This window comes from Diplotaxodon limnothrissa, linkage group LG5, assembly GCF_057381915.1.
Source record: "Diplotaxodon limnothrissa isolate DT_005_m linkage group LG5, D_limnothrissa_male_GT1.1, whole genome shotgun sequence".
Lineage (NCBI taxonomy): Eukaryota > Metazoa > Chordata > Actinopteri > Cichliformes > Cichlidae > Diplotaxodon > Diplotaxodon limnothrissa.
Window position 1 is genome coordinate 15,797,327 of NC_140600.1, and position 27,299 is coordinate 15,824,625.

A 27,299-nucleotide genomic window follows, 5' to 3' on the forward strand; every position below is an offset into this window, starting at 1 on the left:
GCGAGATGTCATACTTATTAATGAAATGGATGTGGTAGTAGGGAGGTTTTGTTTACTTAATACTTAAGCAAGTAAAACACAAAGCACAAAAGACTGATCTCTCACAAATATGTAAAATAGCGTGTATGGTTGTGAAGACTAATTGTATAATGATAATATATTATGAAACAGAGGCCCTGGGGATTTTGTAAGGAGTTTATTTATCAGTTAAAGTAGAAAAACATCTTTAAAATTACATCTTTATTTTAAAGTGTTCTTCCTTGTTTACATTATATTAGGAGTGCATTATGCTGGAGTAATAAAAAAAATATTTATCCACATTCCCCTCTGAACTCTGCATGTCTGCGCTAGTCTTTCAGTCATTCAGCAAGTATTTCACTCATATTAACAACTTTATGTTGATGCCAAATTGAGAAGCATCCCTCCGTCATTATGTAAAGCCTCTAGTACAAGGCAAAACTGTTTTATTGTACAAGTCTTAACTTAAATTATTTACTATTTTTTTCTATGCACAGTTTGTTAAATTGTGGTTACAATTATGAATAAATTGTGACACGGCCTTTTGGGTGACCTGACATCATCCTGTAGGCCAGGTGCACTGGTTCAGTTAAGTTAGCTTTAAATGTATAAATGTGAGTCTTTCCACTGGTAGGGCTAACATTGTAGAAGCTCAGCCTGTGGGTCTTGAAGCTCAGCTTGATCTCAAGTCTGCGTGACACTGTGGTCCTCTTCAAAGGCACACTGTGACTTTGCTCGAAGGCAGTCAGAAGGTTGTTGAACCACATCAGACACCAAGAGCTTCGACTGCTTTCCAGAGCAGATGGCACCCCGCTGCGTTCTAGTTTCCCACTGTAGCACACGCCAATGATCCAAGGTGACCCCTCCAGCTCCACCTCCCAGCAATGATCACCTTCAGAGAAGCTTTGGTTGCTGAGGACCTGGAAGAAGCTGGCGAACCTCTTAGGAGAGGACGGGTAGTTTTGTTTGGCAGCACTAAATGTGGCCGTTTTCAAGTCCTCTGAGAGAACAAGGTTAGGGTGGACTGTTTCTGGATCAAAGGTGATCTCAGAAGGGTTGAGGGTGTTTCGAAGAGAGCGCTGAATCTCTCCGAGTCTTTCCCTCAGCTCAGCATTCATGTCTTCCACCTTGGGACAAGCCTGTGCAAGGTTGACTTTTACCTTAACAAGCTCTTCCTCTTCTCCCACTTGTTTTGAAATCAAATCTGCAATTTGTGGTTGCAAACGTTGGAGCTCTTCACTAAATGTTGCCCCATCGTCTTCTTTCAAAAGGGATTCAGCTGTTTGCAAAGCCTGCCTCAGCTGCTCGGTCAGCTCAGAGGCCTGACTGACCCGAGAGCATATGATGGCCTCAGGTAGACCTAACTGTTCTTCAATCATCTGTGTCACTCCCTCGATGTAGTTCTGCGACAGCTCCTTTATCTTCTCTAACAGGCCGGATGCTTTCTCTCTCAGCCGACCACTAGCAGTGGTCACCTCTAACTCCAACTCCTTTTCTTTCTTAAGGATACCCTCTGCCATCTCTAACTTGACGTTCAGCTCAGTCACTTGCGACGCCAGTTTAAACTTTGGTTCATCCAGTTCCATTTTACCTCTGCCACCACCTTTTTCCTGATCCATTGAAAAGGGATGCTCTGTGGATCCAGACCCAATTCGAAACCCATCCTTTGCTTTGCATTCTTCGCTCTCCTCTTGGAGCTCTCCAGCTTTTTCTTGCACTTGGTGATATTTGGCTTCAGATTCCTCTGTCATAGAGCTATGATCGCTCTCGACTGTTACATAGCTGCCATCAGCAGGGTTTCCAGGGGGGAGGACTTTCCCAGCAGTGGCTTTGTAGGTTTCTACAATACTACGCATTTTGAAGTTCTTCACGAGGGCATCGGATCCCTGGTACTCAGAATGACACTCGGGGCAGTTGTGATGGTCAAGGCCTTCTGCCATGGTCTCAAGACAGGCAAAGCAGTAGAAATGACCGCAAGGAAGAGAAACTGGGTCAGAGAATAGTTGCAGGCAAATGGGACATGTAAGCTCCAAAGCCAAAGCCTCTTCATTCTCACTCTCAGACATGATGACAGGTGCTGAAAAAAAAGACAACCTGGGGTAAACATTTGCAATGGTAAGTAATTCACAATACACAATTAATGTAATTGTTTGCTAAGGTTTGCACTGATTATCAAAAAGGGCTTCCATTCTACACTAATTATTATGAATGAATGCATATATGACTACATGTATGAATCACAGATCAATTTTCAATACTTTTTACTATGTAAAAGTATTGATTTTACATATGCAAGTTAAAACAACAATGGGAAAGAAAAATACATTATTATAAGAGATTCTGGAGTAGCACTGCATATCTCTGAAGGCACCATTAATGATGATTGGCATTACAGATGATTCGGAACAATATATGCTACCAGAAAGAAGGCGTGCTGATGTCAGCAAGGCATTGCCATGACACTTTGTGCGTGTATTACAGCAGTATGTTACTAAACTGGTTTGGCAGCGGTCCAGACCTAATGCAAACACAGTAGAAAGAAAGAAAAAAATGCTGACAGCGATTAAATACCAAGCTCTTTAGCTTCTGTCTTCTTAATGACCAAACTGCAAACCAACCAAGTTTTACATTTGTTTGTTTTGTTTGAGCATTGAAATGAAGTGTATTTCACCTGGCAGAGGAGAAAAACAACTATTACAACAAAACACAGGGGAAAGGACACCAGTGAGGACTTGCTGATGTGGGTAGACGTAATTTACAGAACTTTGGCCATGACCTCGACAGTATTGATAGATTTACAGTTAGAATCACTATCAGAAAAATATATGTGCAACCGTAACATTGATTTGCAGCTCTGTTACTTCTATCCCGGCTACGTTTTTGTCATTATCTAATAACAAATATTTATTTTCTCGGCTTCCAAAAGGTTTAATCTGGTTTAATTTTCATGGTCTGGGGGTTGGATGCATAATGTATTTGAGCGATATCGACTTCTTTTCTAGATAGGGTTGATAAGCTGAAAACAGCAAACACATTATGGAAACAGACGGACAAACCACGGTTTTTTGTTTGTTTTTTTTAGTTTTCTGAAATGCATTACAATAAAAATGATAATTAGATATTTTCCCATAACTGGTAACGTCTACATTGTTCCCCGTGTCTCACATATTTTCTTGCAGTAGTAAAATCCGGAAGTTACACCAGTGACTAAGCACAACAACTGAAGAGTTGTAGTGCATTGAAAACAAAATAAGACCATATGTCAGCATCGTCACAGGATGCCTTTCACATGATACCTGCTGTAAATGAAAACTTGCAGTCATGGCCATAAAAGGGGAAACGGAAAGATCTACGAGTAACTGGTAAGAAGACTGTTAACCTGTTGGTTAAGTTTCGCTTTCCTGAGAACAGGACGCACACAAGCGGAATCCAAAGGTCACTTTCCTTCACATGTACGATGAACGTTTTCCTGCTAGGGTGGGAACAAAAGATGAGCTCACTTAATTCGGCTTTGTTTTCTTATTAAATCGCACATTGCACGATTGCTCTTCAAAAGCCTCTCAAGCCCCAAATTTCTGGGGCATCGTGTAAAGCGTAAACACTTATTTAGAAACATTTAATTATTATTATTATTATTTTAAAACATACCATCCAGCTTTAAAGACTTACCTGAAGGAACCGTAATTTTTTGTGTTGCTTCTTCCGTGTCAGGTGCGTCAACAAAACGCCCTGCGCAGAGGTCCGCTGTAACCCTGGTAGCCTTCAGCAAACACTGACGCCGTCACCTACCCACGTGGAGCTAATAAAACTGCAGCTACCAATGGAATTTGTTAGCTCTTTATTCGATTACTTTGTATTGCATTTTATTGTATTACAGATGTTAATGCACATTTTAAAAAAAATCCCACCTGGCAATTTAACCTCACTCTTGCAATAATTAATCTTTTAAACTGAAGTCAAGCATATCATTAAAAACAAATGACGACATGCGTATTTCTGCATACTTGGTCTAAACAGTAACAGCCGTATCCTCAGCTTCAATGCATTGCCACACAGTTTGAGGACAAAAGATGTGCAAGAAAATACAAAAAAATAAACACAACAGTGTCATCACAAAGTGGAACAGCTGCCTGCTCAACTGAAATGTAATTCGCTGTAGGTCTGAGGCACTCTCACTCATGTAGTGTACAAACTGTAATCTGCTTGCTTACTTTATATTTAGACTTGACAAAGTGGTAGTATTCTATTACAGCTTTCCATTCAAGGGGGTTTGCATTCACCCGTGTCAACTTTAACTTAAAAACACTCCATTAACAGTCACTGCAGATCAGGCAATACCTCACGAGCTACATCCAAATGAATGGAAACCACCTCTAAAGTAAAGCATTTTAAACATGTGTTGAATATATATTTGGTTTCTGAGCACATGTAGCTGCAATCTACACCCAAACACTCAAATCCATAAGACATTTTCAGCAGCACACAGTCATAAATTCTCTACAATCTTCTTAGAATAAAGGACAACACATTTAATTTAATGTTTTGGAGGGTTTAGGCATCACACATCTAATAAAGTTCAGTTTTATATCTGTACAGGTTCATAGCTGATGTCTGAGTTGTTGGGCCAATAGCTAAATATTATATTTTTGTGCTGCTGTAACACTGGTACACAGTAACAACAAGTTCAAAACAGTTCAAGGCATATGTTTTCCTGTTGTGGCATATTGATTGTAGTATAATACACAAACAGCAAAATATAACAGACACAGTCAGCAGTGCATTGATTGGGCTCCGCCTTTGAGTGCAGCAGAAGAAGAGAGAGCGGTCTCTTTATGTTTCAGTTTATTCAGTGGCTCATACACAGGCACTCCAGTTAACAAAGGCAACAGTCACTCAAGCCGGGAAAAACCTGGGAATATATGTGCTTGCCTTAGCTTGTGTATGTTTTGTGTGCGGGTTTGGCACTGCGTGTCTACAGTAGTGCATCCAGGTCCAGCTCTGGTAGAGGCTCCTTCCAATAGGAAAAACTACTGTAGTCAGGACAGTCAAGAACAGAGGATGTTCTGCCCTCAGCAGAAAGCAAAGGGAAGAAATGCTCCACCAACTCACTGAGGTGGCTATACCTGCAAAACATGAAGGATTATAAAAACACAAATGAGAACACCATTAATATTTATATATGGAAGGTGAGGGGTCTAAAAAAAAAATGTCCACATTAAAGATTACAGGCATGTTCTGAAAGCTGTGCTCCTGCGTGGAGAATTATCGTGTTAGTCATTTAAACTTCAATTATAGGTTTAAAAAAAAATATATAACATCTTAAATTGTTGATATTTCTTTTTTTTTTAAACAAGAGTGCTTAAAATCAGCTGTAATGTAAAATCAGATGTGTACTCCTTGTCATAAGCCAGAGAAATATCATCAGATGCATCATAACTCTAGTTCTTAAGCAGTCCATGGAAGAAGAGAGTATGTACTGAGAAAACTATCACACCGAAAGAGCAAAAAAATTGAAAAATAATTTAAGAAATGCCAAAGGATTTTTAACCACTGGACATCAATCCACAGATGGGTTATAACAACAAACCCAGATCACTGCTATACACAGATGTTTGGTTTTATTTACTTTTTAGCCTGTATTTTTTGTATTTTTAGCCTTGTTCTTTTTAGTTTAAGCTCCTCATCCCCTAAAGAGCATAAACTATGCTTTTTAACTATTGCTTGATTTGTATGGTCTAATAAAACATGTGTAAAGTGTCCTATATCTACACATTTTGTTTCCCTTTTAAAAAGAAAACAGTATTGCTTTTCAGCAATGTAATTTCCCATCACTTGTCTCCTGCATACTTACGAAGACTTGTTGCCTTTAGTCTTCTCCTGGATGAGCTCTCCTTTTGGGTTGACGGTAAATATCCTGGTTTCAGGCACTCCAACCTGCTTATAGGCATATGCATCCTGTAAAAGTCCAGGCAGCAACAGACAGGAGTTTAAGGTTAATCTTCTCTTAACCTCTGCAGCATTTATGTGCCCCAAACTGTGCCATTGGAGCACAAATCAATAATTATAAATCATTATCCAATGTTTTATTCATTTCCACAAGCAACACTTTATTACTATATTTCTCATAATTTAACTCTACATGTGTTGCAATGATATATAAACACAGTCTTGTGCCAGGGGTTAAAATAACTGCCAGACAAACAGCTTAATACCTGGGAAACTTCAAATAAATGGAAAACTTCAAATACACTTGATGGTTCGATGCACAGCTGTGGTAAAAGCAGCCCCGTAGCATTGCTTACATTAGTCCTGTTGCCGAAAGCTGCGTAGAAAGGCTGTCTGTGTGGGCTGAACAAGTCCCTGATGTCACCGAGGCAGGCGACTTTAAAGACCTCCGGCTTCTTCTCAATCACCTCTCTGCACACATGGTTTACAGTTAACTCATTCACTGCCAGCCATTGGCAGTGAATGAGTTAAACCCATTGACTCATTCACTGCCATTGACGGCTATAGACGTCAATGGCAGTGAATGAGTTAAAATACACATCTGTTCAACTGATTGTCCCTTTCGTACATTTTTTGTCTTTGGCAATAGCTGAGCATTGGCAATTTGGCCACTAGGGGTCAGCAGTACATTAAAATACAATTTTATTTTCATTTTTAAACAGCTTCATGCTACATCTCTTTTCTGTTTAACAGTTCAGTACGAATATGTGGTACCTGTGCAGTGCTGAAAAAAGGCTGCTGGGAGCCAGCAGTACGGGGCCCTTGGGCAGGACGGTACCTTTGTCATTGACCCACTGCAGATAGTCTTTGGTAATAGCAGCCATACCTATAGCTCGTGCTGAACAATACAGGAACTTGTAGCCATTTCTGCAAAGAAAGCGACAGTGATATTAATTTTTCACTTGAATGTGGGAACAATTTATCTACAGTGGTTAAAAATGTATTAGACTACAAGGCAATGTAAGGTTCATGTCACAGCTGCCCTATATTAACCTTATTGGTAATCTCCAAAATTATTTTTGTACGTTTCTGTAATGTTTAAACTACAGGTACGATATTAAATATCATAATATTCAATTTAACATACTTGTGTATTTTGTGATAGAGTTTGGCGATGCCTTTGTGCGTCCAGTCTTTTCCAAACTGAGGTAGGATATGACCGAGAGCGTCAGACCTGCAGGAGACCAAAAGAGAAGACTCAAAATGCAAAAGAATGAGGCTGATTAAAAAAAGAAAAACAGACAGATGGAGTCTGCTGTAAATCTTTCTGGGGAATAGTGTATATTAATTTGTGCCCATAGCTGTTTGTTAATCTAAGACACTATAATTTTGCATGAAATCGTGTTTGTTCTTACTTGGTGATGGTGCCGTCTATGTCAGATATGATCACACGATCGTCCCAGTTCCACAGGTAGATAGCAGCCTCACAGCGACAGGTGCCCTGGTATTGTGTGGTCACACTGAACACCACCTTGTTAGCTCCTTCATGCAAGTTTAAATGCTCCTGGGTATGGGGAGGACAGTTAAATACATCCTAACATAAACTGATTGTGATACATAAGAATTTATCGAGGTGCATGAACATTTGTGCAAATTTATCTCCTACTATTTGTTTAGACGTCAGACGTAATGATTTGCGGTACATCTGGCTGATAGACTGAGCCGTGTTGAGGGTTTCTGTTGAAAGACTGGAAGAAATGACAGCTGTTCGTCCAAGGCCCGCTGCCTCATCACTGTCCACATCATCCAATGTCGCTCTGAAGAAACAATATTAAAATTTCGTGTCTAATTTGTTTGGCAATGGACTGTTTGCGAAGAGTTGGAGGCTGTTTTACAGACAACGACCCTTTGACTGCTTTGAGTCTATAAAAATGTTAAAAACTAGAGAACATGTACTGAAGCTTTGGATAGCTGTCAGCCACATTTAACATTTAACAACACAAAGAAAAAGCACTCGTCTTGTTGCTACAGTTTATAGATAGTTCTTTTAAAATTTGTGACTTGAGAATAAAATCTGATACTAGAAAGAGAAGGCCACAGAAGACAAAAACATTTTTTATGCCTAGCACAACAAAGACAACTCTGGAAGATATTTTTGCAACAATGATAGTTACTGTAATTAAAGGTGTCTTACTTTACTGTGGAAGAAACACTTGCCAGTGGCTCCTCTCGCTCCTCCTTTGAGTTTTTCTGCTGGGAAAAACAAAACAAACCAACCAACATTGGCATCATTTTATCCGAGCTGATGTTGGCTGAAAAGGCTGCGTCCTCACAAGATATTATGTTTAATTTCTGCAGGTCCAGTGTGTTTTCTTCTGGGTACACTGTCAAAACCTAATAAATAACGACTGTGATGAGTTCCTGAGCATCTACCTGGCTGCTGTCCATGTCTCTCCTTCTCCAGGAAAACCACCAGCGTCCAGATTTTTTGGGCATCTTGTCTTTCACCAGTCGCTCTATTGTACTCTATGGGGGAAAAAAGACAACAAATATATTCCCCCTGTTGTGATTATCTTTTTATAAATAAAATATAAAAATTGTACCAGAATATAAAGGAAGCTTCTTTAGGTAACATTTTTGTGGTTTAGTTTTAATACAATAAAATACCTTTGGTAGGTTTTTCTGAAAGGACATCATTGACAAAACCATTGGAGCAGCCACTGCCCAGTTGTAATAGCTGTGAGAAAAGAAAGAAAAACAGCTGATGAAGAGTCATGGATATAAACCTGTTGGAGTAATAACATAGTGGTGACTTTAGAAATACATTATTATATACTTTTTAGAATCATACTTGGAGTTTATGCAGATGACAAGACTTGGATCCTCAATGATTCCTGGATTCTTGGCAAAATCCTGATATGTCACAAGGTGCTCCATAAACTTTTCTGAAGTAAGAAGGAATGCAGGAAATACTTTAACTTCAGCGGCAGACACTCTGCAGGCATCAGCAGCAGTTTAACCACACTCACCTTTCGTGATCTTGCTGGTGTTGCCTTCTCGTCCGCAAAGGGACATGCTGACGTCCATGTTGTAGGAGGTGTTATCTGACAGATACTCGGTGCCACTGTCCATTGCCCCACTACCCACTGACTGAGGCGACTGGCTTCCTGAACGGGAGCCCTGCTCTGCCCCGTTCTGAAACGCTCCCTCTCCCTCACTTCAGGAAACACAGGGATTTTAGGTAATTTAACTACACCTAATCAATACTCGAGCACAACTGCTGGATGATTGTATGTTCTTTCAATTTCAAACATTAGTTTATCATTTTCAATGATGAAGATTGGAACAGCGAGCTCAGTTAAAATAACTAAGTAACCTTAATGTGACATCTCACCTTTTGGGGAAATAACGTGCGGCCACCTCCGGGTCCAGCGTGGTCAGATCATCCAGGTAAATATCTGTTGGTCCTAGGTGGTGATTACGTTTACCTGTGACCAGTTGATACATTAACACTGATACACTGTAGACTGAGTACAAAATGAGGATGGAGTAATACCTAAAACAGCAGGAATGCTTAAAGAAAGGCTTCACCTTTTATCTTATCCTGTTGCTCTGCTTTAGAAGATGCTGCCGATGCCTCTGCAGCGGGCAGGCTGACCCCAGTATCTGTCGCTCCTGCTGACCCCTCACTCCCTCTGGGTTCACCGTTCTCTTCCCCTCCCTCAGAGAAAGGATCGATTCCACTGTCACCCTCATTCACAGGAGGGCTACTGCTGTAACTCTGCTCACTTTGGTCAGGTAACGCTCCCTGATGTTGTGCATTAGAGGATTTTGGATTACTTGGACTTGTTTCTAGGTCCGTGTGGTCTTTAATGAGTTGTTTTTGTGCATTGCTTGGTGTGGCCGCTTTGACCACACTACTTTCATTTTCAGGGCTAACTGGGCTAACAACAGTCAGTGTGCTACCTTTGTTAGTAAGGGAATCGGTGCATTTACTGACTGAATTAGAAGACAAGTCTCTGTTGGGCTCCTGTTCCATTGCAGCCTCAGAAGCATGAGGCATATCCATCGATAAGGCACAAGACTTGAAGACGTCACTGGAGGCAGACATGGAAATGTGAGTGTTTTCTTTGGATAAAGCAATGGTTTGCTTGTTGCGTCCGTCTAAATCGAGCGCGTGAGTCAGAGGTTGCGGTTTCACCACAGTGACCCTGCCCACAGTCCCACAGCTAATCACAGGATCGTAGCTCATGTCAAAGGAGTCTTGTCTTTTAATGGCGCGGAAATGAAAATTGTCGGAAGAAGAACCACCCTGTGAATCCACAGCCGTCTTCTCTGGTTGACACAGCTACGAGAGGGAGAGCAGGATAAGAAATATGACACAGGCAGTCAGTAATGACAACACAGGTACGCAGAAGATAGTACACTTTTGCATGTGTAAGCATATGTTGCCCTACCGTGGGAAAGCCTCCCCAGTTCCACTGCATCTGAGGACCAGCTGACTCTTGAGTTTTAACCATGAGTTCAGAGTCGCTCTTAGGAGAAGACGAGCGACTGAAGAACACACTGCAGCAAAGTACAAAGACAGAGGAGAAGGATCATAATTGCAGAGACAGAAAAAAGTGATGATATAACAAGCCACTGATGCAAACAAATGAATATGATTAGTAAGTTAATAGACTTGTCTCACTTTTCTGAAGGTGACTGCTCTCCATCTGAATGTGGATGAGTCTCTCTGGTCTGGGTGGCCCCAGGATCCTCATTTGCCTCCTCAGACAATGAATAGTACACCGATTTACTTGAAAACACACACACACACACACACACACACACACACACACACACACACACACACACACACACACACACACACACACACACACTTAACATAAAATACTGTTTCATCTTAAACCATCATTACAGCTCCACTGTTGTTTTAGACAAATATTGGGCTACATTACTCCCTCGGGCCGCTTGCATTGACAGTTCTACTGAAATTCATCATCGCAGCTCTATGGAGTTTCCAGCTGCTTTGTGCTCATTATTTTGTTCTGGCAGGTTTGGTCCTGCACACAATGTTTAAAGATGGATGACACGTTTAAATTCCATATCAGGTTTAACAAAACATGCTAATGTCAAGCAACAATAAAACCTCCTTCAAGCATGCCGTCTTAAACCCACGATTAGAAACTTGCTACACAATGAATAATTGCATTTTTTTAACCTGTTTCGAGAGACAAAATAGAAACTACCAGATGCAGAATGAATCCATAGAGAAGAGAAGTGTTCAACAGTGATTTTGCCTCAAACAGTAAATTAACATTTAAGCTAATATGAGTCATCTTTCAGCTGAAGTTGGAGAAGTCTCTTTACCAAAAGAATCTCAAGGATTAACCTTTATAAGCCATAACCATAAGTTCTAACAGACTCAAATTTATATTTACAAAAAAAGGCATCTTAAAGAGTGAATTCTTCTGAAAGATATACCACATTTTATTTTATTTTTTTCTGATGACTTACCTGAGTTGCAATTTTGTGGCAAGCTCCTCTGAAGGAGTACAGTTTTGTTGAGCATGATCACTTTCTCTCTCATCCGATGAGGAGCTGACCTCTTCTTTGAGGTGAGATTCGGAGCGCATGCGTTTCCGCCGCCGTTTCTTCTTGCGGGAACAGGACCCGGTTAAGGAGGAGCCCTCAGTGGTCTCCTCCATTTCATCTAGGACCTCAAGAGGTATTGGCGAGGTGCACAGATGGGCTGGCACCTGAGACAGAAATAAATAAACAATCAAATAAACTTAAAATGAATATAAAAGACAGCAAACATAAAAAAAAAAAACATAATTTGGCGGTCACCTCCATATTTTCATTTTCCTCCACAAAAAAAGCTTCTCCATTGTCACCCAGCTTCATGTGCAGATCCACAGATTCTCCATTTATCTCAATGTCCACCTATAGTCACAGTAAACAACGGGCTCATCACAGGGACAACAGGAAGTCAATCATGCTGAAATTGAAATGACACAAATATTCCAAAACACTAACAATTTTCTCCTTGGAGCGCAGCACGCCGAGCTTGCCGAAGCGGACGTGAAATGGGGAACACTGGAAAGACCCATCGGGCTGTCGCACTACGACGACATCAATCCCTCCTGTGAGGGTGGCGGGGTTGAGGCCGCGGTACAGCTCCTTTACCGTCACAAACACCGTCTCTGCTAGCTGGTTCACAATATTCATGGTTTGGGACTAACAAAAAGGAAAAAACAAAAAGGAAGACGTGAGAACCAGGGAGACCATGTGTCACATCACACCAAAAAAATAAATAAAAAAGTGTCGACTCTGCAATTTGAATTGTCTGTGGTCTGCACTTTGACCCTTAATTCTTGTTTTGTTTAACATTTTCAGCAGCAAGTATAGCAGGCAAAAGCCAGTACAGTCATACGTCCTATAGGCATTAAAATAATTAAATGACAAAGATAAAATTCATATTCAACCTGTAATATATCATCCATATGCACATATGTTACATTGCTAGCTGATAAAAAACACGTAGTTAAATGTAAGTTAACTGTCGTAATTAACTGGGTAAAGTTTGCCAAGAAATGCCAAGGAGCGAAGACTGATTTTAGAGAAGCGACCGTCTGAGATGGGTTAAAAGGACACTTCCAAACAATTCCTATTCCATCATTCTTCAGTGTGAAAGATTATTCACAAGTGGAAAACAAAGAGAGTTGCCAGTCTTGCCAGAAGTGGGCATCCAAGGAAATCCCCCCAAAGGTCAGATCATGCAATGATCAGAGAAACTAAAAAAAAAACCAATAGCTTCATTTTCATTTTCGCCACTTTCATTTCGGACTCTGCAGGGCTCTGTTAGCATGTTAAATATTAAGATTCATGACAGTACAGTTAGAAAAAGACTAAACAAGTATGAGTTGTTTGGAAGGGTTGCAAGAAGAAAGCCTCTTCTAGGCAAAAACAAACATGGCAGCACAAATTATGTTTGCAAAGTTGTATCTGAACAAGTGACAAAGCTTCTGGAACAATGTCCTTTGGACAGATTAGACCAAAGTGGAGATGTTTGCCTATAATGCACAGCACCATGTTTGGTGAAAACCAAACATAGCATATCAGCACAGACACCCTGACACCAACTGTCAACTGATTTTGGGCTTTCCTTGCAAACAGGATTTGGACACTTGGATTTGGATGACCATGAACTCCTCTGTGTACCAATATATTCCCATGTCAAATGAGCCCGAGCTCACCAAGAAATCTACAACAAAATGAAAAGAATCAATGGTGCAGTCAAAGCACAGAACTCAACCTGATGCTTAGGAGAGCGAAATTATTGCTGTAAAGAGGAGAGGGCCAAAACCTTTTCACAATGATGCGAGAAACTGATAAAGAACAGAAAATGATTACTTCAAGTCACTGGTACTAAACAGGGTTCAGTAAGCTACTGGATCATGGTGCATACGTAGCTTTACACACACTGCTTCTGCACTGCTGAATAAATAATGACACTGTGTTATATTTTATGTTTTGTTGTTGTTTATCTGAGGATGTATTTACCTCATTTTAAGCCCCAATAAAGACTTATATATTTCCCAAACCTTAGAACTGAAAGAGGGTTTACTTTCTTTTTATCATGACTGTAAGCAAATATCACGGTAACATTTCTATGTGTAGTCATGATGGTCACAAGTAAAAACCCATTATACGTGATTTAACAGGTTCTAACATATTTGAAAACAACAGGAAAGGAATCCAAACTTTGTCAAGATCTACTTAAACAGCTCTGACTTCGTTTCTGCCTCCATCAACATCGCTGTTTTGGGAAATTGGCTTCTGTGGGATCTGTAAACAGGACTTCTACCTGAATTGGTCTTACAAGCCCTAGTGATGTTAATACAGTACATCTTCAAAGAAAGACATCAAAGCCTGTTGACGTCTTTTTCCCCCTCGTTTTAATAGGTAATCCCTGAAGTGCCGTATTTGATTCTGTGGCAAAGTAATAACGTAATAAAACAAAGGGCAAAAGTCGCACTTGGGGAAAAAAAACTAAAGAAAATGCCTAGAGTTATCTAAGTTAATACAGCTTGTGATGCTTTAAATGTTAACTTAAAGTAAGAGAAATGGTCGAGATGTGTGAGGATCCATCCATAATATTATCAAAAATCCCCCCAAACAGACTTTTTCTATGATTTTAACACTAAGAAGCGAAAAAATAACAGACAAAAAAATCAACAGAACACCTATTTATCATGTAGCAAACCGCTACACCTGTCTATTACCCATCTAAATTTCACATTATGCTAATCTCATGTCTTACCCACAGAGAAGGATGCAGACGGCCCCTCAACACCAGGCTGTGTTTCCCGGATCTCCTGTCTGCCATACGGCACCGCAAGAATCACTTTTCCAACAGCAGAAACTAAGAAACTTTGTTAAGACACTTTACCTCCATGTCCACCTGAGCAACCTGTCAGCTATGATCCCCCAGAGTGCTCGCCTTTCTCTTGAGGTCGCTAACCGCCCCACATTTGTCAGGCTACATTATTTTAACTGTGCAGCTACAAAAGTGTGAACAGTCGATTAGAACTAGCTAAGTGGAATCAGAACCTCCGCTTCTACCACTAATCATCAGCGATGACAGCAATCAAGTCCTCTCAGTTCTGAAGTTGAAAGCAAAAATATGGCAATCTGTGAGAGAGTCCCAGTATATTCACTCACACTATTGCTTCCTCTATCTTATACAATTTTCACAAGCGCACACTAAAACACACACACTGAATTCATACTTCCCCACTAGCTGTGCACATGACAGCCAGACCAGCACTTTCTAAAAGGGTCGGACAGGCTATTCACAGACGCGTGGCATAAAACCGCTCACGCGCGTGAACTGCTCGGCCACACAGTTTCTGGGAATGACCACAGCTCTCTGGCCCATCAGAGATGAGGGCACTCTCCAGCAGCCATGCTCTGACAGCACTGGAAAGCCCTTCACAATCCTAGCTCACTTTGGAAGAACTCAAGCAAACGACTTGCAAATCTGAATGGAAAACCCTGCCTGTTCTCCCTATGGAGGGAAAGAGGTAGGCCTAAGGGAAAAAAGATGACTCTCCACCGTATGAGAATGTGTTCTAATATGTGCTACGCCCATCTTTGCACATTTTGTTTTCTGGAGGGTAGGTTTTGTACAAGTTAATATCTCAAAACTGAAACTGCCATCACATAGTGAGGAAAAAGGTTAAAGGTGCTATACATGGGTCAAATACCTGATCTGCAATTCACAGTGCTTCTTATTCATTCATAAGCTTCCTATACTCATCCCTTAAGTGAAAGACTGTATATTTCAAAGAATCACTGTCGTTAATGCCTAATTACTGAGGAATAACTTACCTTTAAGTAAATGTCATCTATCATCACGACCACTGATTCCATTCACAGAAACTGTCATCAGTTCATAAAACCCCATGGTTAGTTTAATGTCTTAGTTTGTTTGTCCATCAGTCCAAAAATGCAGATTACTTACTTTAAAGTCAACAAATTCTCACACTTGCAAAACCACACCCGTTCACAAATGATTTAATCAGTTTTCCATCAGTTTGTTCTTTCTTTTGCTTTTACTGACCTTTGCTACCTCTAAGGCGCAGACATCGAAGTTGCCTCACCCTATCGCACATTAGCCTAACACGTGTCATCTTTTCTATTCAGCGTTTCATAAAAAAATGCTGTGAAAGATCCATTACGTCAGATTTTATGATTGCATAATATTAGCACCATCCGAGATTCGCTCAAATCAGTCACCCACGGGGAACATTAACATATTACGCAAATAGTTGAATGCTTTCGACCGCGAGTTACTTTTGTAAACCAACAAACGATTTTAAAGTTTGTATTACTGACTTGTGTATATATTTAGTTAGATGGAGGTACACCTCTAAGTCAAACAACTTCCGCAAAGGTGTCTGGTACAGTCCAGCCAATAGCCACTCAAACTATTGAGAAAACACGTTTCCTCACACTTCAAACGCGCTAAAAATAAAAGGACCTTACACGTACTCTTAGCCTTACTGTGAAGTACTTCACCCACCTTCACTTAACTTGACCGGGAATTTAGCGCTGAACCATCTTCAGGACTTATCTTGTGAAGCGATGTGTCTCAGTTTCACAGCACAAAACAGTTTTACAAACTCACTAAATAACTCTGCTCCACTGGCTGTTTGACATCTTCTTTGACAGCTACGTGTATTACAGAGGCTTCATTCCTTCTCACTTCTTTAGAAGTAAGGTTTTAAAGGCAGTAGCTTACCCTTCGTGTTGCCTTTTAGATTGACAAGCCATCCATCCATCCTTCTTCCTGCACAAGTGCGCCTGCGCATGCACGACCCCAAGCCAACAAACAGCCAATGAGAAAGCTGGAAAAGAAACCATGACCCGCCTCCAATTTTGAATAGTAAACAAAGGCATCAGCGTTGGATGTATTCACTGGGGATTTCAGTTGTCAGTGTAATAATAAATGAACATTTATTGTATGTACAGTAATTTATCAAAGCGATGGAATCTGTAAATAGTCTTTTGTTATCTTGCTGCTTAATGGCAAACGTTGATTTTAGATATTGATTGACAAAAACTCGAAAATCAGTCTCACAAAGTGTCAAAGCCTTGGAAACTGCACAAATTTTGACCCGAATCCATTATGAAATGTTACGTTTATATAGTTAGTGATAATAAATCATCTGAGCAGTTGCAGGAAAAGGTCTAAAGCTATGTAGCCTAAATACTTCTCTTAAGGTTCACATAACTGCTACTTTCCTGAAGTTAAGGACCTGAAAAGTACAGGATTGAAAAGATTATGCCGGTAATATGTTTATATATATATATATATATAGATAGATATACATATTTTTAAGCATATGCTGGGGATAATTTCCAACCCTCTACCGATAAGCAGCTAAGAAAAAGGACAGATGACTGTTTCAAAAGTTATATTTTAAGATAAACTACAATTAATTAATTAACTTTAATGTTTGTTATTGACATCTTCATAAATGTACAATGTGAATCAACACCATTCATACGTGGCTTTTTAACATTTCAGAGATCATGACTAGACTGGTCCAGCAGAGGACATCGATGGACCTGCACTGAGATTCATTAACCTGCCTCACTTTGCCTGAAATCATTCATATCTTCAAGCTTTACAATGATCAGTCTGTAATTTTTATCCTAAATACAGAAGTTAATACCTTATATACACAGATTAAAACTTAAAAGATTACAAAAACAAATGAAAGTAGATTATGTTATGTTGATAAATTCCCCAAAGTAGATAATACATGTAAATGCAGAATATTGTTATTTTAGTAACACTTGGTAGCACTACCCTACTAAGCCCCTTTTTGTATTATATTCCACTTTTTAAATAGCATTCTATTGTATTATATTTTGATTATTACTTTAATTTACTTTGGTTTTCTGAGCCCTTTAATTTTGTGTAATTTATAGATTATTGAACTATTTTGTTTGAGTTGTTTTGTAATTTATGGAGCTATTCTACTTCATTTTAAGTTTGGTTGTGCTTAATATTTTGTCTGCTGTTACTTTTATATTAGCCAATCTGATTGTATCACAGAACTTCATTTTCACTGCAACAACACTGAAAGGACAAACAATCCTTTAAAACTTTGAAATGTTAAACCCACATTAATCGAAAAAGCATAAAAATATAATGCATTATGCAACACCAAACAAGAAACAATAAGATGTTACACACAGACAAAATATATTTCTCTGACAACAACCTGATAGAAACTGACAAAAAGTGAGGAAAAGGGGTTGTCAGACTAGTCTTCATAGCAAGCATTGTTCATGGACAGGATGGGTAGGCGACCACAAAACAGACGTTGCCTTAATGACATCATTCAAGGTGTTTCTTTTGCAGTCAGGCCTCTGTGGTGACCAGCCACACTGCCTATTTAAGGAAACCCACGGTCTTGCGAAAGAAACACTCCTTTCCCAAACGGCTCTGCAACTGCTCACAACTCTCTTTCCTTGTGCTTCCACCGCTCCACCATGCAGAGCCTCTAAATGTTTAGGCCCTTTTCTCTAAATAAGGCAGCCTTATCGTAGTTCCTGTCATTTCTCCCTTTTCCCCCAAACATCCCGAGCAGCGTCTGTGGCAGTAGCAAGCTGTAGCCTGTGCATTCTTTTGCCTTGTATGGAGAAATGGCCTGGCCTGGGATGTCTTTGTGCAGGACAGGCCAGTCTCTCCATTGGCTCGGATAGAAAGGGGAGGGACCCACTGGGAGTCTGACTCTTTGAGCAAACTTTTCAGTGCCTGCTTCTCTTCCCACTGCTGTTTCGGGGCCAGACAAAAGGAGTTTGAAGTACTCCCAAACATTTCTACTTGAAGGAAAGGTGAGAATAAAAGCTGTTTTTAAGCCTGGATTGAACAAATAGACAATACATAGCTTTAGAGCTGTTGTTTGGTGGGCCACAAGTGAATTTGATGTGTAGATTTTTGGGTACAATGCTCATCTGTCAGTGGCGAGGGTGAAAGTGAGGATACAGTTACAGGGAGCTGCTGAAATGGGAAACAAGGAAGGAGCAGTAGGAAATTTTCATCCCTTGATAAAGACAGGGAGAAACTTGAAGATGTTATTTATCTCAGAGTCTGAATTTGTGCATAAACTGTATGGATGTGTGCTTACTTCCATGTCATCACCAAGGCACATTAAACAGGGGAATTTCTGAATGCAGCTGACCCGTTTAGAGCCGTGTCATTCACACTGTCTTACACACACACACACACTCCTCTGATGATGTCTTTTTATAGGCGATGAGATTTCTCTTCACTCTGTTTGCTTTTGGAATTCCTGACCGTTGGCCTCTTGGTCTGCGCTTCAGTAATATTGACCTGCACGACCTGATGTAAGGCTGTGGGATGACAGCCTGAATGTTTGATGATAGCAGAGTGTGAGCGTGGGTGTCTGTCCTCGTTGGACAGAGAAGCTTTGTCACTCCTCGGTGGATAAAAGGGTCCATGGAGGAGCCGAGGCAGCCGGAGAACAAATACAATTGTTAACACAAGCTGAGCTGAGGCACGTCAGCCAAACGCTTACGTTGCTGTCAAAAATACTTGTTTTTTCAGCTTCTTTATGAATCATTGTTGATTCACTCTGTGGAGAATGCGGGAGTTTTTAGCTGTTGCTACAGCACCAGATACAGAGGGACTTGAAACCAGGTTCTGTCTTATTGCAGCTTAAAAATGTGAGCTATGACATAATCTCACTCTCACAGAGTCTGTCAGAAGTTTACATGGATCTCATTTCAAAGCGATATCGATGTAGAGATACATACCAGTGAGCCTCTCTCATTACACTGCAAGAATTCTATCAGTGAGGCCAAACAAGACTCCACAATACAGATAACTAATTTCCACTACATACCTCACATTGGACTGTTTACGCTTGAGCCACTTCATTTGAGACTTAAGCAAAGTGTCTGCATAATCCAAGCGTTTTGTGTTGTGTGAGGACTTTACCATCTAGGCAGGAGGGAGACGCTGTAATCAGGCGGAGGAATTCCTCTGTTCCTGAAACCATCAAGTAGAGCTATACACTGTTTTGTTTCCAGCTTCCTCAACGACTGAGAGATGGAGAATGGGAAGGCTTTGGGCCAATTGCACACCTTCCAGATTGCTTCATTTTTCTGGCACACAATGGGACTGAACCAGCCAAACAGTAGCCAAATGAAAGGAAGGATTAATCCAACACGTGTCTGTGATGAAAGAGGGAATGAGAGTGTGTGTGTCTCTGCTTCACTTGGCACACAGTTGTATAAACACCCTTCCTGTACCATTTTTAGCGGGAACCCAAGCATGCAGATCCATATCTGGATTTTTATGTCTTTATGTAAATGTTAGCCATTTGGAAACTTGGGGCAGAGCCTAGGTCGGACATCCTGATTTGCATTGGCAATAAAAATTCAAATTCTATCACAGTGCATTCATCTGTATAGAAATCAACACAAGAAGAACCTTTTTATATTTAGTTTTAAAAAGATAAAGGACCAGTTAGATAGGCAAACCTGTCTTCACATGCTTTTCGGTGAAGCCTTTTATGAATCATGCTGGCAAAATGCACAGGAGACGCAGAAATTTAAGACTAGCCCAGCCCTTTAAATACGATGACACTGTTACAGAGGCATTACCTTTTGTGAAAATGGAGCAGTGAAGAATGCACGTAGCCATTAAAGCATGCAATTAAATAAAGGGATTATAGTTCATTTTGTCTCAAAAACAAAAAACCAAACAAACACTGAATTGTGTTCACCTTTTCTGCACAGAGTTGTTAAGTACACACATTTAAACCAATGCTAAAGCAGTTTGGCCAACTTATCGACAGATTCATGTGAGGAGAAACTAAAAAAAGCTTTTCATATTATCTGAGCAGTTAAACAAAACTTGCTGTCTGCTGTGGAAATATGCACAGCCTACTGTATTTTTTTATTTATTTATTTATTTATTTTTGATGACTGAGAGCCGATATAGAGAACCAGCACATGCTGAAAGAACAAACAGTGTGTCTGTGTGTTGCTGATTGACCGTTACTGTACTGCTTTTCTATTTTCGTAATCATTGTTAGGTAGCATTTCTTGACACAAGATGTATTAGTCAGTGTTTGGGAAGTTTATTCTAGTATGATGTCTAGAACAGAAGAGTTGAAAATAAACAGAAATGCTCCCTTGCTATTGTTCTAATCACTCTAATAGAATCACATGACGCTGATGAAGAAAAGACGCGATGCTACATTCTGTCTGTTTTCTCAGGCTGCACAAGTAGCAATGAGCTGTCACTGACTCACTCTTGTATTTCACATCCTGTGATGAAACGTGTCTAATCTTATGGGAGCAGTCTCTTCCAGGGTGGCAATGGTCTGATCTATAAGGCACAAGTCACCAAAAGGTTTGATGGATATAAAAATTATGTAAATTATAGGCACATTATGTGGAGTTTGACACCATTATCCACATCATCATTAAACCATAAGAGAATTGGCATTATGTACATTAGGTGGTGTGTGTGGGGGTTGGTTTGTCATTTCTTTTCCTTTCTTTTTTTTCAGCTTGCCCCCATGCTGGTAAATTTCTTTCTCTCACTTCCCCTAGAGAGGGAATCGCAGTCTCGCTAAATGTCAGGTGCTGAGATGAGTGTGAAAATGACATGTCTTCACAGTACAAGCAGCAGCTAACTCAATCTCCTTCCAGAATTAAACCTGCCACTCGTGTCAGGGTCTGCAGGGATTTTCCATTTGTCTGCGCATGTGAGTGTGTTCAATTGTTTGATTGTGTTGGAGCCAACGTGCAATAGGATGCGGAGAATAGAGGGACAGGCAGGTTTGTGCAGGAAAAGAGTAGATAAATGTGGTCGAGTCCCAAAGAAGTACGACATCTTGAGCTGGGTAACTAAGGTGATGTTACTACCGCGTGTCATTAATTCACAATTCATTCGCTGTAAAAAAAAGAAAAAAAAAAAGAAAAAAAAAAGACTGCTCTCTCTTTGTATAATGTCTTTGGGGGTTACAACGCTTTTATCTAATTTACGAATATGTGCACAGGTCCAGATCCAGACGCCACCATGTCGAGCAAACGTGCCAAGGGAAAGACCACCAAGAAGCGCCCGCAGAGAGCCACCTCCAATGTCTTTGCTATGTTTGATCAGTCTCAGATTCAGGAGTTTAAAGAGGCGTTCAACATGATCGACCAGAACAGAGATGGTTTCATCGACAAGGAAGATCTGCATGACATGTTGGCCTCTCTGGGTAAACAGTGTTACATTTATAGACGTGACAAAATATATACTACTAAACAGGTCACATTTTACTTGTAAGAGGAACTTCCCTTAGGAATTGAGGGCATTGTTTTTTCCACATTATAAAACTGGAGGATTAGCAAAACTGCAGTTCTGGTGATTGCCAGAGATGATGGTGATGATGTTGTCAGGGTTATTTCTGTTTTCCAAGTTTAGGCAGGGAGATCAGAAAGAGAGTGAAAAATTAGGGAATCAGAAAAATGTTTTCCAAGTGTGTGGAAGTTCAGCGCCAAAGTACTGGAACAGCCCTTTTAATACATATATATTAAGATATAAGACTGAGGCTTTAGCTAGTCAAATGTGCCTTTTTAATTAAAAAATAAATATGTTAAATAATCCCAAAATGAAGTGTAACATAGTAACTGTAACAGAGATCAAATACTTAAAACTGGGTCTAAATGCATTAGTTCTGACACAGTTTTGGTTACTGCAGTGTGATCGAGTCCAGTGCTTCGTCAAAAGAAATCAAATAGTAGCTGCACACTTTGCACTGCAGTACAGAACCAGTGCAAATGAGATGCATGGTAATCTGGGATCAGTCCATACTCTGTTAAGTTTAATAAGAAGTGCAAGTATGACAAGGTTGCCAACTGTACTATATTCAGAGATGGGCAGTAACGCGTTACTGTAATCCGATTACTTTTTTCAAGTAACGAGTAAAGTAAGGGATTACTATTGCAAAAACGGTAATTAGATTACCGTTACTTTCCCGTAGGAACGCTGCGTTACTGCGTTACTAAAACCGTGAATCTTTTTGCGAGAATGTCTCATGACAGTGACGTAAGCTGTGTGCAGATCAACAATGGATCAAATATCAAGTGCAGGAGAGAGTATGAGCTTGCAGCGTTTAAAGCGTGGAAGTACTGACCTTACTTTGAGTTTGATTCCATAAAAAGTGACAAAAACATTAGTGTCCATCGTGCGTGGGAAGAAAACTTCTTTTTACAGCGAAAACAACCCCTAAACTTCCAAGCAAGCACCGAGTGCGCTATGAAGTAATGGGAAACTCACAGAGAAACTCGCGGATTCTTCCACTGACCGCTGCGGCACACCTGCACCAGGGTAAACCTCCGCCTACCGCAGTCCTGCTTTACAGGTGAAAATAGAGCAAAAGGACCGCTAGTCTTTGATTTTATTTATTTACTGCTGTGTTTTACTTGCATCTATTTGAAAGACTGAGTGTAAACACAAAAAATATTTTATTTTATGTGCCGGAATGTGCAGAAAATAGATTTAAATGTTAAACTAATTTATTCAAGTCAGAGAATGTTGCATATAATTAAATGTTTTCTTGATGCATGAAGTTAAATACGGAGCCCCGCAGGGGACATGGGAGAAAAAAAATTAAGACGGACTTTTGCGAGATCCCGAGTTAGTTTTGCGAGATCTCGCAAAACTTTTAGCCGCATTCTTCGGATGGCGGCTCGAAGCCGACCAGGAGGTTGAGGCACGATGTGCCGGGAAAGCGGTGTTCCTCCCGGCTGTAGTAGGTCTCAACCTCCCGTTAAATTTTAAAAAGAGACTTTTCCATTTGATTACATTTTATATGATGGATTATGTAGAAAAAGTAGAATTGGGCTGAAAGATCTATCGCTTTATCACCTATTCAGGTTGTAAATTGTGTTTTTAAAAAGTAACTAAGTAATTAATTACTTTTGAAAATAAGTAATCAGTAAAGTAACGGGATTACTTGTTTGGGGAAGTAATCAGTAATTAGTTACTGATTACTTTTTTCAAGTAACTTGACCAACACTGACTATATTAAAGACACTTTTGCGATTTTAGTCAATATACTTGTTAAATAGGATTTGCAACAGAAAGGAGATTCACATGGCTGAAAGTTGAATCAAATAATATACAGAAAACGTTGATTTTTAGAGGGGTGTTGAGGTGGAAGTCATTACCACTTCAAATTGTACATAAGAGTACGAAAGAATACTTGAAATATTTATTAAAACAGGATTACCAAAAGCAGGAAAATGTGCAATTAAAATGGATCTTGGGTTGAGTATGTAAGGACCACAACAAGAATAGCAAAGACCTGTGATTCCAGGTAAACTAACTATAAGTGACACTTAAATGTTCATCCACACTTGCTGGTTTGGGCCGATTATTTCTTATTATCAGACAACAAGATGTTAATTCCTAGATGAGCGATGGATGCATGTGACGATATTCTTCCTCAGGTAAGAACCCTTCTGATGAATATCTGGAGGGGATGATGAGCGAAGCACCAGGGCCCATTAACTTCACCATGTTCCTTACCATGTTTGGAGAGAGGCTCAATGGAACAGACCCCGAGGATGTCATCCGCAATGCCTTTGCCTGCTTTGATGAGGAGGGATCTGGTGGGTCAATACGCATCTTGTACACACACGCACAAATCCCGTTTCACTCTGCCAGGGCTCGGATCATTAACTCCCCTCTCAATTCTCCACGTCCAAGGTGTGATCCACGAGGACCATTTGAGAGAGCTGCTGACCACCATGGGTGACCGCTTCACAGATGAAGAAGTGGACGAGCTATTTCGGGAGGCTCCCATCGACAAGAAGGGCAACTTCAACTATGCAGAGTTCACCCGCATCCTCAAACATGGCGCCAAAGACAAGGATGACGAGTAGAGGGAGAAAATGACTGCCTCTGGCCTCCCCCCTGCACACATGCTGCACCACAAATCCATCTGTAGCTCCTGTCTTTGTCAATCTTGCAGATTTGAAAGGAATTCATGTAGGACTGAAGTATATCTTTTATAAAATGGCAGAAATAAATTATTGTACATTTAAATACCTACATGTTTAACAAGGGTGGCATGTCTGAAGTAATTTGAGATCCACTTTTTTGTTTTTTACATTTAAACATCATTCCAGATGTTGCACCTGTCTTCATCCATATTGACTGCAGTTTTTCTGGCCTTTGTAGACAACATGATTGGATTTTGGAGATGCATTAAGCAGATCTGTGTATTTGTGCAGAGGCCATTTGACGTACTTCATACAATACCAGCCATGTTTACCTCTTCCTGCCAGTTAGCTACCACACCTGCGCAACTTGTCTCCTTTTCTGTCTAATATATATCCTTGTATGATGAAAACAGATTAAAGAAAAAAAAAAAACCTGACCTTTCATCATTTTTATTCGGTTTAGACAATCAAATGTGGTGCAAATATTTCCTGTAGTTGAAATGGTCACTAGGAATGGCAGTCAAAAGTGAGATCATCCTCCCGTCAGCTGGTTGTGTGTATTTGTTAAAGGATCGGGTATGTCTGTGTTGTTGAAGGAATTCAGTTTCGAAATTTCTCAGGCAAATAAAGTGAGTGGAGAGTGTGTTCGGCGTATTTTTAAAATATTGCACCATGCCTGCATTCAAACATTTCTAGCATTTCATGACAGCGCTTTTTTTCCTACAAAGCTGCAGTACAGTATTGTGCTTTACATAACTGCCAGATACTTAAATTGAGCTGGAATGCAACCAATAAATATTTACTTACAGCTACTTCATGTTGCAGTGTTAACTAAATAAGTACATATTCACTAACACACATTTACTGACATGAATGGTTTTTGGTTGTTTTGTGTCTTTATCAGGGGTTTAAAGAGAATGGACCAGTTTTTAATAAATTTGATTAAAATGTAACACTTTTTTTCTCTGCTTGTTAGGCTGAGCCTTTGAGGTAGGACAGAAAGAAACATTGGATTCATTTTGAGAAATATGACATCCCAGCTATGTTTACATGACTTGCATATGAACAGAAACAAATATGCATGAGCTGTTGTATGTTGCAACCCCCCCACCCACCCCACCCCTTTCTAGTTGCTTAAATTTTTAAATCTCATATCATAGACCAGAAGAAATCTAGGTGTCGGGTTGCTATTATAACATCTGGACAGTAAAATAAAGATTTTCCTCAACAGCAAATCAATTTGTCCCATTAAATTGGTCCAATTGTAATAAAACTTCTTGCCTCTGTATATAAAGACAAGTGCCACCATAAACCCTACAGAATCATATTTTTACTCGTTTAGATTAAAAACATATCTGGGAGTACATGTACACACACACACACACACACAGTAGTAGATGGGCTAAAATAAACATGCTATTTGAAAGCTGTTTCAAATAGATATTTTGTCATTTAAATTTTGTAATTTGCTAAAAGTAAAAAAAGAATGCTTCCTGTTTTTTTTGTTTGTTTTTTTAAACGAAACATCTCACAATGATAGACAGATTGCAAGTTAGAAACTTCGATATTTAAACCTTTAAAAGCAGCTTCAAAGGTTTTTAAATTTCTGAATTTTAGCCAAGATGTTTGAAGAAATCGAGGTCAACCCCACTACTGCACAGAAGGAACTCACAAGTGATCAATTTGCTTTCAGAAGCAAAACAAAGACAAATGAAACATTTATAAACAGTTTTGAAATTTTATTTCCTTGAAAGGCTCATACAAAAAAAAGAAAAAAAAAGACAAGACATTTTAAATTTAAGGCATATATTGCACAGACTGTTTAAGTCTTTAATATAAAATGAGACATCTTAATCAGTTGTAGGTTTAAGGCACAACAGTCAGCCATACTACCAGCAGTCAGTTGCGAGTCACATGAAATTGAATGATCACGTTTTGAATGCATGTAGCTCTACAGAGGCCACACAGTTATAAAGCTTAAGTCAAAACATCAAAAAAAAAAAAAAGCACATCATAGGAAACTTAATATAAAGCACTGCCATTAAACAAAAACGCCTTAGTCATCCATCCAGTATTACAACCATTAAGGTGTACTCACAGTGACATGATTTAGCATCAATGGAAAAAAAGAAAGAAAAAAAAAAGAAAAGAAAGAAAGATTGCGTTTAATACTTAATATCCTTGACATGACCCAAGTCTGACATGACTTTTGTAAATTGAGGTATAAATGCACATCAGACAGAATACCTGAACAAAATAAAGCCTTAAAAAGAAAAATCTAAATCCTGAAATACAAGTGGCAGTGAGGAAACAAAAAAAACAAACAAAACAACAACAGTAAAATAAAAATGTATGACCATTTTCCCATGTTCATATCTGACAAGAGCAAGACAGGAAAGAAAAAAAAAAGAAAAAAAAAATTTTTTTTTTTTTTTTTTTCCAGGAATGATTGTGATGGTCGATGCTTGGCAGTATGACAACATTTACAACCCACACATTTATTTAAACAAAAACGCAGAATAAACCTAACCGTTTGAGCTAAACACAGCTCGGTAACACTGGTAAACATGATAGTATTGTAGATTAACTTTTGCTACAGCATTATTCTCATACAAATGTAACTTTCCCACAAACACTGCTACTGTTAAAAGTTGAGATGGCATTTAGCCACAAATTGTGGTTCATCCTATTACAGTTTCATGGAAACTAAAACTTTATGATTAGAAAGTCTATAGAAACCATTTGTAAATAAAAGTGGAAATCACAGATGAGGAAATACT

The 27,299-nt window shown here is 39.6% G+C and overlaps 3 protein-coding genes across 3 annotated transcripts; 1 reads left to right on the forward strand and 2 right to left on the reverse strand.

Annotated features, from left to right (window-relative positions):
• Nucleotides 1-502: 502 nt before the first annotated feature.
• Nucleotides 503-3,734, reverse strand: trim107 (tripartite motif containing 107). Its single transcript, XM_085353938.1, has 2 exons — nt 3,688-3,734; nt 503-2,095 (listed from the first exon to the last, which is right to left on the reverse strand). Exon 2 carries the CDS (start codon nt 2,082-2,084, stop codon nt 537-539), a length of 1,548 nt encoding a protein of 515 aa, XP_085210064.1. The 5' UTR covers nt 2,085-2,095; nt 3,688-3,734; the 3' UTR covers nt 503-536.
• Nucleotides 3,735-4,568: 834 nt separating this feature from the next.
• LOC146631841 (phosphatidate phosphatase LPIN2) lies at nt 4,569-16,257 on the reverse strand. The gene is made up of 20 exons (XM_085353939.1): nt 16,058-16,257; nt 12,007-12,207; nt 11,818-11,913; nt 11,485-11,726; nt 10,655-10,762; nt 10,422-10,530; nt 9,556-10,312; nt 9,359-9,452; nt 8,994-9,181; nt 8,816-8,909; nt 8,632-8,701; nt 8,398-8,490; nt 8,159-8,217; nt 7,631-7,781; nt 7,380-7,528; nt 7,112-7,198; nt 6,739-6,891; nt 6,321-6,435; nt 5,870-5,973; nt 4,569-5,141 (listed from the first exon to the last, which is right to left on the reverse strand). Exons 2-20 carry the CDS (start codon nt 12,196-12,198, stop codon nt 4,991-4,993), a joined length of 3,012 nt encoding a protein of 1,003 aa, XP_085210065.1. The 5' UTR covers nt 12,199-12,207; nt 16,058-16,257; the 3' UTR covers nt 4,569-4,990.
• A 2,039-nt stretch (nt 16,258-18,296) lies between these two features.
• On the forward strand, nt 18,297-25,165 carry myl9b (myosin, light chain 9b, regulatory). Its single transcript, XM_085353147.1, has 4 exons — nt 18,297-18,384; nt 21,585-21,788; nt 24,025-24,186; nt 24,284-25,165. The coding sequence occupies exons 2-4, from the start codon at nt 21,605-21,607 to the stop codon at nt 24,457-24,459; spliced, it is 522 nt and encodes a 173-aa protein (XP_085209273.1). The 5' UTR covers nt 18,297-18,384; nt 21,585-21,604; the 3' UTR covers nt 24,460-25,165.
• Nucleotides 25,166-27,299: the final 2,134 nt, after the last annotated feature.

What these genes read in the sequence shown, in the direction of transcription:
- trim107 (XM_085353938.1), bottom strand. Translation starts at nt 2,084, where the DNA reads ATGTCTGAGAGTGAGAATGAAGAGGCTTTGGCTTTGGAGCTTACATGT.
- LOC146631841 (XM_085353939.1), bottom strand. Translation starts at nt 12,198, where the DNA reads ATGAATATTGTGAACCAGCTAGCAGAGACGGTGTTTGTGACGGTAAAG. An exon ending in TGCGCTCCAAGGAGAAAATT is followed by an intron (nt 11,914 to 12,006) that starts GTTAGTGTTTTG and finishes CTGTGACTATAG; the next exon opens with GTGGACATTGAGATAAATGG. An exon ending in GCCACAAAATTGCAACTCAG is followed by an intron (nt 10,763 to 11,484) that starts GTAAGTCATCAG and finishes TGTGTTTTCAAG; the next exon opens with TAAATCGGTGTACTATTCAT.
- myl9b (XM_085353147.1), top strand. Translation starts at nt 21,605, where the DNA reads ATGTCGAGCAAACGTGCCAAGGGAAAGACCACCAAGAAGCGCCCGCAG. An exon ending in TGACATGTTGGCCTCTCTGG is followed by an intron (nt 21,789 to 24,024) that starts GTAAACAGTGTT and finishes ATTCTTCCTCAG; the next exon opens with GTAAGAACCCTTCTGATGAA. An exon ending in CTTTGATGAGGAGGGATCTG is followed by an intron (nt 24,187 to 24,283) that starts GTGGGTCAATAC and finishes TCCACGTCCAAG; the next exon opens with GTGTGATCCACGAGGACCAT.